We start from the raw sequence: 14,815 nt of genomic DNA, 5'->3' as shown, positions 1-14,815 counted from the left end.
TATTGGACAAGATGGAGTCAGTCCTTCGAGTTATTAAGGCCTTTGCTGGTCAATTTTGTGGTGTTGTCTGTCACCTGTTCAGTTTGTCCTTAAGGCTCCAGAAAGTGCCTCTGCTGTGGAAAACATCCAGTATTGTTCCTGTTTCAAACAAGTCAAGTATCTCATCACCTAATGACTACAGACCAGTGGCACTTACATGACACATCATGAAGACCTTTGAGATGCTGGTCCTGGACTATATGAGTCTTCTGGTGGTAGACCATCTGGACCCACTGCAGTTTTCCTATCAGACAAAGATGGGAGTGGAGGATGTAATTATCTTTTTGTACCACAAAGCCTGTTCTCACCTGGACAAAGTTGGCAGTACTGTGAGGATTATGTTATTTGATTTCTCTAGTCCCTTTTTAAACCATCCAGAAACCCCTGGGGTAAACTCAGAGATATGTAAGTGGATGAGCCTAAGGTGTCTTGGATAATGGACTGTCAAGTAAACTGCAGTTTGTGAGACACAAGGACTTTGTTACTGATACGGATGTGAGCAACACTAGAGCACCACGCAGAACAGTCCTGTCTCCTTTTCTCATCATTCTGTACACCTCTGACTATGAAATACCACCAGGCCATGTCACTTGCAGAAATTCTCAGATGATTCTGTACTTATGAGGTGTATTGATAAGACAGATGAGACAGAGGAGATGAGTTAGGGAGAGAACTTTGTTTCTTTCTTTTCACCGCACCAAAGAGCCTCTATTTCCGGTCACTATTCAAGAAGTGAATGTAGAGGTATTCCATTCTTACAAGTACTTGGGAGTCCTCATTAATGACAGATTGGACTGATCTTGGAACACAGAGTAACTATATAAGAAAGGGCAGAGCAGGCTCTTTTTCTTTAGGAAACTGTGTTCCATTAATGTTAGAAGTGACAACCTTCACATCTTCTATGACTCAATGATGGCCGGTACCATTTTCTATGCTGTGGTGTGCAGGGCTGGTAACATCACTTGGCAAGAAGTTGACTGAATCCATAAGCTAATTTAAATGGTAAATTTAGTTATGTGGCACACTCTTGACCTCGGGAGGTCATAGCAAAGGAGATAGTTAAAATAAAGCAGAATGCCATTATGAACAATGCTGCACATCCTCTCCATGACACGCTAACACTGAGGACTTTCAGCTAATGAATTACTCAGAAGTGTGTCAAGAAACACCTACAGGGGCTTCTTTATACCAACAGTAATATGTCTGAATAACGCGCTATTGTGACTGAGAATGCCAAGCCATAATTTTCTTTGTTTATTGGTCATTCTGGTGTGTATTCAGACCATAGTGAGTTTGTATATACAGTATATTTATTTATTTTACCTAGTTATGTATTTATTTATTTAAAGATCTTCTGTAAAAAGCCAAATTTCCCCCAGGGAAATCTATCTATCTATCTATCTATCTATCTATCTATCTATCTATCTATCTATCTATCTATCTATCTATCTATCTATCTATCTATCTATCTATCTATCTATCTTTCTTTCTTTCTTTCTTTCTAACAAAGAATTTAAATAGAACACAGAAAAGGGGAGGTAGGGAAAAAAAGCAAAGATGGGTTTTGCCTAAAAAGCAAATCCTAAGGCAACCAAATTCAAAAACATCACAATAAAAAAGAAAACAGTTACACTTTCAACTGTTTTGTGACATACTAAACATGGGAAAGCAAAGAAAAAGCAGAGCATTGTCTGAAGAGACAGGACAGCCGGTAGCAGCAAGCATGGTCAATGTATAGAACATCTTCAGAGAGCTTCATGTTCCTGTGACTATTGCTGCCAATATTATTGAGGAGCTTAAGACACATACAACTCTAGACATCAATGTTTTGCAGTTCCTTTGCTGACTTTTTACATTTGTTTAGAGCACAATAAAATCACGAGACTATCAAAGCTTTTTGGGGAGAAATGTACCGCCAAGTTTCAGAAATCTGTCTCTCAGTTACAAGCCATGGGTCCTCCAGCTGCATAACAACCTGAAACAGACTTAAAAAAGCATTTAAGAATGGAGAAGAGGAAAAAATGTAACTTTTCTGAATTGGCCTGCTTCGAGCCTTGATCTGAATCCCACTGAACATCTGAAGGAAACACTTAAAAAGTTGCTGCCTAGAGAAGATGCTCAATAACCCTGAGAGACCCGAAGAAGAGTGAGGCAGATGACCTGTCAAGAAGTGGAGAAATCTCATTCGGAGCTCCAGAAAGAGCTTGATGGAAGTTATTAACTCCAAAATCTCTGCTACACAATGTTAGGTTAAGTGGACCAATATTTTTGTCCTTGCCAATTCATTTGTTTAATTGTTTAAAATAATCTGTTCAGTCATAAATCAAAAGCAAAGTTACATTTGTATAAAATATTAAATAACGAATTGTGGATACCAAATATCTTTCTCACTTTAGCTTCAGAGAAAACTGTGAGTTTTTGCTTAAATGAGATGCTACCAATGTTTTCAACTACATCTTTATAAATAATACAAAACACTGCATACGCCTTTTGTCACACATTTTTGGTGCTAAACAGATTTGAATGAACACAACCAATAAGCAAATTTCAAGTGTTTCCTTTTACTATGACAAGATTAATATGTGAAAAGAAATAACTGAAATTGTTGTGTGCAACAACATAAATTAGGAAAAGAACTGCTACTCAGACTGCTGACAGAGAAAAAATAATCAAATCAAGTGCTGAACATAAATACAAAACCATGTAACATTCCTTCCCTGAAACAAGTGCACAATGAGTTTACTATTATTTTTTTATTTCTTTTGAATTATACATAAAATTCTGAAGCTGATCTTAGCCATTGACTCTTTTCTAAGTAGATGGAGATGAGGACGCTGCCACTTTCTTAACAGTTAGCAGATTTCATCCACTGACAGTTTTTTTTTTTTACACAATACAGTGGGTGGTTGAGTTATTTTTAATGATACATATTTTTTGGTTGCATTCTTGCAGAGGCAGTTTTGGTGTCTGTCTCTCCTATCAATGTTGATGTAAAATGTAGAGCATAAATATCTGTCTAATTTAGTTGATCCACACATGGATTTTCTGCTTGTACTGTACTGTAGCTCTTTAGAACACAAAGTGCAGAAACCAGTACCTGGCTTTTTATTTTGTGACATCAAGTGCCAGGGTATTGTCCTCATCAATCTCTTCCTTCAGTGTAGCCCACCATCATTTATTTTTAATGATTTATTCTAAGACACTTGATCTTTTGTCAGCCTTAACCAACTAACTTCAATAAATCTTAAGTAGACACTTTCAAACTGTGCTCACAGTCTGCTCAGGGCGACTGACAGAAAGTAGCCTGCTGATGACTGGATAACATTCCTCTATACTTGCATACTATTTGGTATTTCTAAATATTATTACATGATTGGTTAAAATGTATCCAACACAAAAACTTGTTTCTGCTTTAATAAAGTGGCACAACAGGTGTATTGAATATTTTTATGGATCTAAAATGGCCACAGGCTCCTTCCCCTTCAGAGAGGTGACATTCCATGTCCCAAATGCCAGCTTCTGCAGTCGATGATCGGACCACCAAGGTCCCCGCCTTCGGCCACCACCCAAATCACACTGTACCTGACCTCCTTGGCCCCTCCCATAGGTGGTGAGCCCATGGGAAGGGGGACCCACGTTGCCTCTTCGGGCTGTGCCCGGCCACCAGGCACTCGCCATCGAGCCCCACCTCCAGGCCTGGCTCCAGAGGTGGGCCCCGGTGACCCACGTCCAGACAAGGGAAAGCGCCGTCCCAATTTATTATTCTTCATAGGAGGTTTAGTTGAATCTCATCACTCACCTAGGACCAGTTTGCCTTGGGTGGCCCTACCAGGGGCTTAAAGCCCTGGACAACAGAGCTCCTAGGATCATTGGGACACGCAACCCCCTCCACCATGATAAGGTGGCGGTTTGAGAAGGGGTGCCTGAAAGATCGAGAATACAAGAGGCTGAAATGAGTTTCCTCCGCAGGGTGTCTGGGCTTTCCCTTAAAGATAGAAGCTCAGTCATCCAGGAGAGGCTCAGAGTAGAGACATTGCTCCTCCACATCGAGAGGAGTCAGATGAGGTGGCTCGGGCATCTGATCAGGATGCTTCCTGGACGCCTCCCTGGTGTGGTGTTCTGGGCACGTCTAACCGGGAGCAGGTCCCGGGGAAGACCCAGGACACGCTGGCGGGACTATGTCTATTTTGTCTAACTTGCCTATGTGAAATAAGGCATTGGCCAAATCATCTCAATGTTTCCAGAAAAATATCCCATGGTCATATCTGGTGAAAGGTAAACCCTACATTACATTAAAAAAGATCTCATAGAAACTGGTAGGTGTGGTTATGATAGGATGCTTTACTGCCTCAGAACCTCAGCAGCTCATATAAAGAATTTCATTGTAAAATCCCATATAACTATTTTTGGCACTTTGAGAAAAATTACCTTGGAGAATACTCTCAAAATTATGCTTTAAAAGTTTATTAAATCTTCAAATAATTGAAAATTTTATAAAAAATAACTTGCTGTTAATTTCGATCACCTATACTGTACTTCCCAATTCCATTTGCCTATCTGCCAGCACTGTTTTTTCAAGGATATTTGTTTTTCTTGCTTATAATGGTCCTTTCCTAACTCGAGTGCTGCCTTGTACTTCCTTGTACAGTTCTAACTTTGAACGTTCCAGAGTTCAAACACTAAATTCAAGAGAGTTTGACCAATGCTTCTATTTTCAAACTGAGCACAGAGTGAAAAAATACAGTAACGGATAGCACTTATGCAGCGAGCATAAACATCGTCTGTTATGCGCCCAAGTCGTCTTTCGCTGTTAAAGCATCGCTTGCATTACACTTGTGTGTTTTCAGTGCTTTTTTCACTTTATTTTTGGTGTGCTTGCAGTATATAAGCTCTGTCTATTAACTATGGCATGCAAGAAAATTGTGTAAGCAATGAAGTCTAACAGGAAAGTCGTAATTTCGGTGAAAAAGGACCCTACTGCAAAGTCAGTCATTTGGTGTGTTTATGGGTGGTGACTCCCTTTCCAAATAGCAACCTTTCTCTTCCTCTCCATCAGCCACATGGAACATCACCACTCCTCACTTAGATACAGTAAATGCAATTTTCATTTTATTATAAAAAATTTATTATTATTTATATTTTATTTATTGTTTTCATGTTTTAATTCATTGTTTAGAGCATTCATTTGTGTTATTTTTACCTTAAACTATATGTATTTACTGTTTAAGTTTATTGAAATTGGTATTGTTTAGGGGATGGGAACACATTAATTCACCTTCCATTATTTGTAATGGGGAAAACTGATTCAGACATCAAACAATTCAAACAGCCTCCTGAAATGAATTAAGTTCAAAATACAAGGCACCACTGTATAATAATTTTGGTTTTATAGGAAAAGGTTATTTTTTTTAAAGTAAGTTTTGGCAAAACACATATGTCCATTACACATTATGCAGAATGCTCCCCATCTGCATGAGCAACTAAATAAAATAAAAAAATAATAATTATTATAAAAACATCAAGAGGAAGGATGTGCTTAAAATAAAATCATAGTGTTACTGAAAAGCAGAAGATTAGCAGAAGCCACAAACACAAACAAAAACATCTTCAGAAGCACACATCAAAATACAGAACAACGCCAATATTAAGCAGTTTCACCAAAAGATCAGTAAAAAGCTGAAAAAGCTCATGAGGCACTGTTTAGAGAATACAATAAATCATTTATAAATCATACAGTGGGAGGTCGAGCTTTTAGTTACAGGGCCCCTAAACTGTGGAATGGTCTTCCTGCTTCCATAAGAGATGCCCCTTCAGTCTCAGCCTTTAAATCCCGGCTGAAGACTCACTACTTCAGTTTAGCATATCCTGACTAGAGCTGCTGATTAACTGTACAGACTGCATCTCTGTTGTTAGTCATTAGCACTAAAACATAAGTAACATGATAATTATATTTGAATACTAACCCTCACCTATTCTGTTTCTTTTCTCGGTACCCAAATGTGGCAATTGGTGCCACGGCCCACCTGCCAAGTTGTTTGCCTGCCTATGGTAAAGTCATCCCTGATGGAGGATCACAGGAATCATGGGAAAGAGGGGTCCTTTCATCGGAGCAACGTTTCAGCCGTGGCATGGCCAAATGGGGAGGCAGCTAGATGGATGAGGTCTCCAGGACTCTAAAAATATCCAAACCTAATTATGTCATATCATCTACTGTTAAACCGTACTTCTAAAATTTTTATTATTATGCTGTCTTAAGGAATTGTTCTGTTGTGTATATTGTATTGTATTGACCCCCTACTTTTGACACCCACTGCACGCCCAACCTACCTGGAAAGGGGTCTCTCTTTGAACTGCCTTTCCCGAGGTTTCTTCCATTTTTCCCTGCGAGGTTTTTATTGGGAGTTTTTCCTTATCTTCTCAGAGAGTCAAGGCTGGGGGGCTGTCAAAAGGCAGGGCCTGTTAAAGCCCATTGCGGCACTTCCTGTGTGATTTTGGGCTATACAAAAATAAACTGTATTTTATTGTATTGTATGTATTTTTAACCATTGTGACCAGTAGGGGGCACTGCAGCCTCCTAAACCTCAAACACCACCACACAGACACAGTCCCAGGTTCAAATAAATGATTTATTTAACAACTAGCCGTGTGCACCCAACTACGTTGCGCGTGTTAAAGTTGTCTGTGAAGGGCTCCCTGCTTAAACGCGGCTGCCAGTTGTGAACTGGGCGCTTCGTCGCACAGCATTATGATTTTTTATAAGGTACACAAAATTACAAAAGAAAACCCTTGGATATTGATTCGATAGGAACAGCCCACTCGGAATCACTGTCCGAATCGTAATTATGTGGTGGTGTAGGAGCATTTCTGTTTCTGTCCGTTCACAGTCCGTCTCGTTTTCACGATGCTGTTGTTTCCTCTCTTGATGTCTTCTCAACCTTTCTCCAATCTCGCAGGTTGTTTTGTGGCATTCCAAAGAGTAAGGCAATATACACGGAGCAAAGGTTATAAAAGTGGGACACATAGGTATCCAGGCTCTTTAAAGCATAAATAGGGATCACTTCACTGACATGTGAGCAAGCCACGGTACAACTGTGAGACGTGCAGCACTCTCCGACTACAACGTAACAATAATAATTTCCGGAACGTGCTGTTACGTTGTCATTTATTTTCCCCACTGTCTTTCTTTCATTCATATGTTACGTAGGCACGTACCTTTTATCTTCGGCAATCTCATTCTCTAACCAGGCCTCAGGAGCTAACCAGCGTAACACTGTCCACCAACCCTTTCATTATTCCGGCACATTGTTGACATCCGTGAGTAACAACAATGTACTAAACTGGAAGATGGTCTATGCATGCGTGGAATTTGTGGACAAAGATCAAGATCTAAATGAAGATCTCTTTAGTTAATTTAAAGCTCAACAATTTGTTTAGTTTGAATGTCTGTGTTTTGAGGTGTGACTGGCGTACTACAGTCTTCAGTAGTATAAGCCTGGAGGAGAATCTTAATGCAATGCCTACAGTGGTGTGAAAAACTATTTGCCCCCTTCCTGATTTCTTATTCTTTTGCATGTTTGTCACACAAAATGTTTCTGATCATCAAACACATTTAACCATTAGTCAAATATAACACAAGTAAACACAAAATGCAGTTTTTAAATGATGGTTTTTATTATTTAGGGAGAAAAAAAATCCAAACCTACATGGCCCTGTGTGAAAAAGTAATTGCCCCCTTGTTAAAACATAACCTAACTGTGGTGTATCACACCTGAGTTCAATTTCCGTAGCCACCCCCAGGCCTGATTACTGCCACACCTGTTTCAATCAAGAAATCACTTCAATAGGAGCTGCCTGACACAGAGAAGTAGACCGAAAGCACCTGAAAAGCTAGACATCATGCCAAGATCCAAAGAAATTCAGGAACAAATGAGAACAGAAGTAATTGAGATCTATCAGTCTGGTAAAGGTTATAAAGCCATTTCTAAAGCTTTGGGACTCCAGCGAACCACAGTGAGAGCCATTATCCACAAATGGCAAAAACATGGAACAGTGGTGAACCTTTCCAGGAGTGGCCGGCTGACCAAAATTACCCCAAGAGCGCAGAGACGACTCATCCGAGAGGTCACAAAAGACCCCAGGACAACATCTGAATCTGAATTACAACAATTCTGCAAAGATGAGTTGGCCAAAATTCCTCCAGAGCACTGTAAAAGACTCATTGCAAGTTATCGCAAACGCTTGATTGCAGTTATTGCTGCTAAGGGTGGCCCAACCAGTTATTAGGTTCAGGGGGCAATTACTTTTTCACACAGGGCCATGTAGGTTTGGATTTTTTCTCCCTAAATAATAAAAACCATAATTTAAAAACTGCATTTTGTGTTTACTTGTGTTATATTTGACTAAAGGTTAAATGTGTTTGATGATCAGAAACATTTTGTGTGACAAACATGCAAAAGAAAAAAGAAATCAGGAAGGGGGCAAATAGTTTTTCACACCACTGTATGTTTTAGCTGTCTCTCTACTGCCATCTAGTGCTTCTTCTTCTAATTCATTCACGGACAAAAAAGATCAAGATCCAAATGAAGATTATATATAGAGATTAATTCCTTCACAATTGGTTTCTTTCCTCTCCTCCACACCTCCAGGCCAACTTTGTCTTCTGTCCTCCCAACTCCAACTTGCCCGGATGTGGCAGGGTGGTTCCGTTTATCTCTGACCCAGGAGTACTTCTGGTGCGAGGGCATAGCCCAATGGAAGCACTTTCGCATCCATCAGAAGTCCCAAAACCTCCGGAGCACAGCACCTCCTGATGGAACCCAGGGACCCGAATAGGGCTGCTCTATGGCACTATAACTCCCAGCATGACCTTTGGGTATTCACTGGTGTGTCTGTCTCCCAGGTTGCAGACACCTAGCAATTTGAGGGAGCATGTAATTTAAATAATCCCCCAGTCCTTCCTTCAAGCAGCCTTCCTGGCTGAGTAAAGAGTCAGAGCTCATTCCCACTAGGATGCCTGCACATACATGCTGACCATCACACCATATATATACTCATAAGTAAGATGCCACTTCTAGAAACTCTCCATCACATTCCACACAAATTCACAGCCTCCTGGATGTTTCAAATATCTTGAAATATAGTAGATGCATTTTCAGATATCTGGAATTCTATTTAAGATATCTAAAAGTAATTTCCAGATATCTTGAAACTCATTTTGAGATATCTATAAATGTTAATTTGACCTGCCATACTTTTCATGTACCGTAAATCTGGAGCAGTTAGGGAAACTTGTTGCCATCCATCAAGCTAGGGGAACATCTTACTCTGGTAGGCGGTCCTCCATTGCCCTTCCATTATCTTGACTTCCCATCTGGGAAAAGTACAAACAACCAATGTACATTCTACATCAATGTAGTTACTCTGTTGTATATTTATATTTTTTCTGGGAAAAAAACAGTTCTGATCTGAGAATTTTTTCTTCGCGTTCTACTTTTTTTTTATGTAACACAGGTAAATCGGGATGCTGCCCTACGTCTTCAGAAACTGGCCTTGTTGTGTTGGTGTAAATTTCCAGCGTGCACTCAGGTTCCCTCCCACACCTCAAACATGTGCACATTAGGCATTTTAGCATGTTATGACTTAGCACTTTTATGAGTTATTGCTGTGGCTGAGTGCTCTTATATAATTTCAAGTACATCTACACCAAGTAATGTCGGAGCAGGGCAATAAAAATTATTAATGATCCCAGCCATTCCAACAGCGTCTTCCTTGTGCTGTTGTCAAGTAAACACTACCACTGCCTAAAGTCCAGCTGAGAGAAGAATGAAGAGGAGCTTTTATCCCGTAGTCCATCCGCTCATTGAATAAGGAACGTGTCTAGAACTACATGATGCGCTACTGCAAACTCTCTAACATTAACATATTAAGTTCTTTATTTTGTTATTTTTTTATTTATCACATATATAAAATTGTTTATTGATTTTGATATTCATAAAGTAATGTATTAATGTTATTGTCCCTTTATATCTTCTTAAAACGACAGTCATTGGAGTTGAGCAATTAAGCATTTCACAACAAATACAATTTGACTTGATTTGTTTATTATGTGAAGGGCTGTCTGGCATTCAATTTGGGGTTTATTCCTGCCCTGCATACCCACACACTAGAATCAGGTTTGGTCAAAGAAAGAATGATGTTCTTTTTATAATGAGGTGCAAACAACACAGAGTTAGTTGATGGCCTCCATTTTAGAAAGAATAAATGAGTAAAGCCTGCAATACAACAGCAGAAAACAATCTCAATAAGTCACATTAGCAAGAGTTAACTTTCAATTAACATTGTTATTTGGAAAGATGCAATAAAGCAAACGTGAAAATGAAAATGTGAAAAAGATGTGAGAAAAGAAAATGGTGGGCATTTCCTCGTAATTATGACTTGGTATCTCATAATTTATGATTATAAGAAGATAAGGCCGTCACCTGAAGAAGGAGTCCTGGTCTCTGGAGGCAGCTGATAGGTACCAGCAGGCCAAGCGGAATGCGGCTTCGGTTGTTGCTGAGGCAAAAACTCGGGCATGGGAGGAGTTTGGAGAGGCCATGGAGAACGACTTTCGGACGGCTTCGAGGAGATTCTGGTCCACCGTCCGGCGTCTCAGGAAGGGGAAGCAGTGCAATGTCAACACCGTATATGGTGGGGATGGTGCGCTGCTGACCTCGACTCGGGACGTTGTGGGTCAGTGGGGGGAGTACTTCGAAGACCTCCTCAATCCCACTAACATGCCTTCCAATGAGGAAGCAGAGCCTGGGGACTCTGAGGTGGGCTCTCCCATCTCTGGGACTGAAGTCACCGAGGTGGTCAAAAAACTCCTTGGTGGCAGGGCCCCGGGGGTGGATGAGATACGCCCGGAGTTCCTTAAGGCTCTGAATGTTGTAGGACTGTCTTGATTGACACGTCTCTGCAACATCACATGGACATCGGGGACAGTGCCTCTGGATTGGCAGACCGGGGTGGTGATCCCCCTATTTAAAAAGGGGGACCGGAGGGTGTGTTCCAACTATAGAGGGATCAAACTCCTCAGCCTCCCTGGAAAAGTCTATTCGGGGTTTCTGGAGAGGAGGGTCCGTCGGATAGTTGAACCTCGGATTCAGGAGGAACAGTGTGGTTTTTGTCCTGGTCGCGGAACAGTGGACCAGCTCTACACCCTTAGCAGGATCCTGGAGGGTGCATGGGAGTTTGCCCAACCAGTCTACATGTGCTTTGTGGACTGGGAAAAGGCGTTCGACCGTGTCCCTTGGGGAATCCTGTGGGGGGTGCTCCGGGAGTATGGGGTACTCCTGTTTGGTCCCTGTACAACCGGTGTCAGAGCTTGGTCCGCATTGCCGGCAGTAAGTCAAGCCCATTTCCAGTGAGAGTTGGACTCTGCCAGGGCTGCCCTTTGTCACAGATTCTGTTCATAACTTTTATGGACAGAATTTCTAGGCGCAGCTAGGGTGTTGAAGGGGTCAGGTTTGGTGGACTCAGGATTGGGTCAATGCTTTTTGCAGATGATGTTGTCCTGTTTGCTTCATCAGGCCGTGATCTTCAGCTCTCTCTGGAGCGGTTCGCAGCTGAGTGTGAAGCAGCTGGGATGAGAATCAGCACATCCAAATCCGAGACCATAGTCCTCAGCCGGAAAAGGGGGGAGTGCCCTCTCAGGGTTGGAGGCGAGATCCTGCCCCAAGTGGAAGAGTTTAAGTATCTCGGGGTCTTGTTCACGAGTGAGGGAAGAATGGGTCGTGAGATTGACAGGCGGATCGGTGTGGCATCCGCAGTGATGTGGGCTCTATATCGGTCTGTCGTGGTGAAAAAAGAGCTGAGCCATAAGGCAAAGCTCTCAGTTTACCAGTCGATCTATGCTCCTACCCTCACCTATGGTCATCAATCAATCAATCAATCAATCAATCAATCAATCAACATTTATTTATATAGCACATATTCATACAAAAAAATGTAGCTCAAAGTGCTTTACAAAATGAATAGAGAAATAGAAGACACAATAAAAGATAAACATAAGTCAACATTAATTAACATAGAATAAGAGTAAGGTCCGATGGCCATGAACTATGGGTAGTGACCGAAAGAACGAGATCGCGGATACAAGCGGCTGAAATGAGTTTCCTCCACAGGGTGTCTGGGCTTTCCCTTAAAGATAGGGTGAGAAGCTCGGTCATCCGGGAGGGGCTCAGAGTAGAGCTGCTGCTCCTCCGCATCGAGAGGAGTCAGATGAGGTGGCTCGGGCATCTGATCAGGATGCCTCCTGGACACCTCCCTGGTGAGGTGTTCTGGGCACGTCCAACCGGGAGGAGACCCCAGAGAAGACCTAGGACACGCTGGAGGGACTATGTCTCCCGGCTGGCCTGGGAACGCCTTGGGATTCTCCCAGAAGAGCTGGAAGAAGTGGCCGGGGAGAGGGAAGTCTGGGCTTCTCTGCTTAAGCTGCTACCCCCGCGACCCGACCTCGGATAAGCGGAAGATGATGGATGGATGGAAGGAAGAAGATAAGGATGTTGTAATTATGACTTGGCAATTTATTATCTTCAAGATAAGATCTCATAATTATGACTTAATATCTCATAATTACAAGATAACATTTCATAATTATGAGATAAGAGCTCTTACTTATTTGATCTAATCTCATAATTATGCAATCGTATCTTGCAATTTTGAGATATTAAGTCATAATTATGTGATCCTTATGTCATAATTATGAGATTCTAAGTCATGATTATGAGATCCTTGTCTTCTTATAATCATGAGATACTAAATCATAATTGCAAAGTCCTTATCTCATAATTACCTTACTATATTATCTCATAAGTCATAATTACAAGGAAATGTCAACCATTTCCTTTTTTTTCTTTGATGAATGCAATGCATTTCCATAGAAATTAATCCTGCTGAGACTGAGTTAATCTGCCATTTTCAGTGTCATAAATGCACTTTTTTATCTCCTTTTGCAAGTAATATGAATTAGACCTGATTGTTCTTACTGTAGAGAGCACTGAAGCACTGTACACATGGTTAATAATTATTATTAATATTCGTACTTTATTTTATTATTTCTTGTTACTGTGTCCATGTGACATGAGTGCATCAAGCACACTGATTTTTGAAACAAAAAGAAAAAAAGTACTTTCTGATCCAATCAAATATTTTTTTAAGCTCATTTATATCAGTTTAAGGGTAGTGGAGATCTGAATCCTATCAGAATACCACTGGGTTTCTTAAAGAAACAAACCTCAGAGAGATTGCCAGTCCCTTGCAGTATATAGTACTGTTACATTTGGCCATGTAAGTGTTTCCAGTTAAACAACCTGTGAAAGAAAACAGTTGTATATTGAGAAAAACCCATATGAACACCGGTAGAATGTTGAAATACCACACAGACAGTGATTGGGTTGGGATTCAGTGTTCTGGATCAGAGAGACAGCAGTGTTAAAACTGCTGTGCTTCCATGCTGCTCAGGTCTAGCAAAAGTTTAAATTAAATTGGGATATTAATTGGAAGGAAAAATTGTTATGTAGTTAAAGCAATGAAGTGCGGATGAAGAGCAAAACCCACTTACCTTCCTTTCTCTTATGACATGGACTTTGTTCTCGTTCTTCGATTGAAAAGCTGCTCTCCTTAGTTTTAGGGTTGCTGGCAGAGGCAGAAGTACATACACTCAAGTCTTCAAGATTCATATAGTCATTTTCTACTTGTGTCTCATGTTTTAGGGTGGTTTCGCGTGATTTTATCTGCCTTCCCTGTTTCATGGAAGATGACAATGTAGATGAACAGTAGAAATCCTCCTTATTCACATAGATGTCACTCATTGCTGTGACTGTCTGAAATGGCATTATGAGGAAGTGAGTGTTTTATAGTGCTTCAAAGTTGTGGCTCTGTGGGCAGACACATTAAAAATGGGTTGGTAAAGGGTTTTGTTTATCAAGCAACATTTGAGTCTTTCATTTTTATATTGTGACAAAGATGTGTACATTATAAAGGAGGAGAAAAAAGACGGCACTTTCACCTTACACATTCAACATTGTCATATAATGTATAGCACCTAAAGCTTTGAAAGGAGTACACATTTCACAATAATCTATTTCCTGTAATAATGAACTGCGAAACAAATGTCCTCAGATCAAAGTAGAGTATATTTATTCATTTGGACTATGCTTAGCCTCACTGTAATGTACAGTACTATACTTTCCACTGCCATTTGTAAATGAATTACGTATATTGGCAGGCTTAAGATCATAGCATGAACACTGAGGCTGGACCATTTCTACATTGATTTCGGTACAGCAATGGTTTATTTTGCTTTATTTATTCTTTTGGTCTTCTCCTTTTATAGTCACCATCTCTTGTAACCTTCTTCATCTCAGCTAGTGACACAAAGTGCATAGTGATAGTGGTGTTCACTATGATGTTCTTCTTCAACACTTTGGCCTTCCCAATGTTAAACTTGATTTCCACAGATTCTGTAGAACTATTTGATTTGGCCAGACATTGTGTCTTTCCTCAGCCGGAAAAGGGTGGAGTGCCCTCTCAGGGTTGGGGGAGAGATCCTGCCCCAAGTGGAGGAGTTCAAGTATCTCGGGGTCTTGTTCACGAGTGAGGGAAGAATGGAGCGTGAGATCGACAGGCGGATTGGTGCGGCGTCCGCAGTGATGCGGGCTCTGCATCGGTCTGTCGTGGTGAAAAAGGAGCTGAGCCGTAAGGCAAAGCTCTCAATTTACCAGTCAATCTACGC

At 40.9% G+C, this 14,815-nt stretch overlaps 1 protein-coding gene across 1 annotated transcript in view; it reads right to left on the bottom strand.

Moving 5' to 3' along the window:
- LOC120526451 (CD209 antigen-like protein D) overlaps nt 1–13,916 on the bottom strand; it is a 51,670-nt gene extending 37,754 nt beyond the window's left edge. Inside the window, exon 1 of the mRNA XM_039749618.1 lies at nt 13,643–13,916. Coding sequence (XP_039605552.1) covers nt 13,643–13,916 — 274 coding nt within the window. The remainder of the gene's footprint in view (nt 1–13,642) is intronic.
- Between the last annotated feature and the right edge of the window lie 899 nt (nt 13,917–14,815).

The sequence above is a fragment of the Polypterus senegalus genome, chromosome 3 (assembly GCF_016835505.1).
Source record: "Polypterus senegalus isolate Bchr_013 chromosome 3, ASM1683550v1, whole genome shotgun sequence".
Classification (NCBI taxonomy): domain Eukaryota; kingdom Metazoa; phylum Chordata; class Cladistia; order Polypteriformes; family Polypteridae; genus Polypterus; species Polypterus senegalus.
This window is presented reverse-complemented; position numbering and strand designations above follow the sequence as displayed.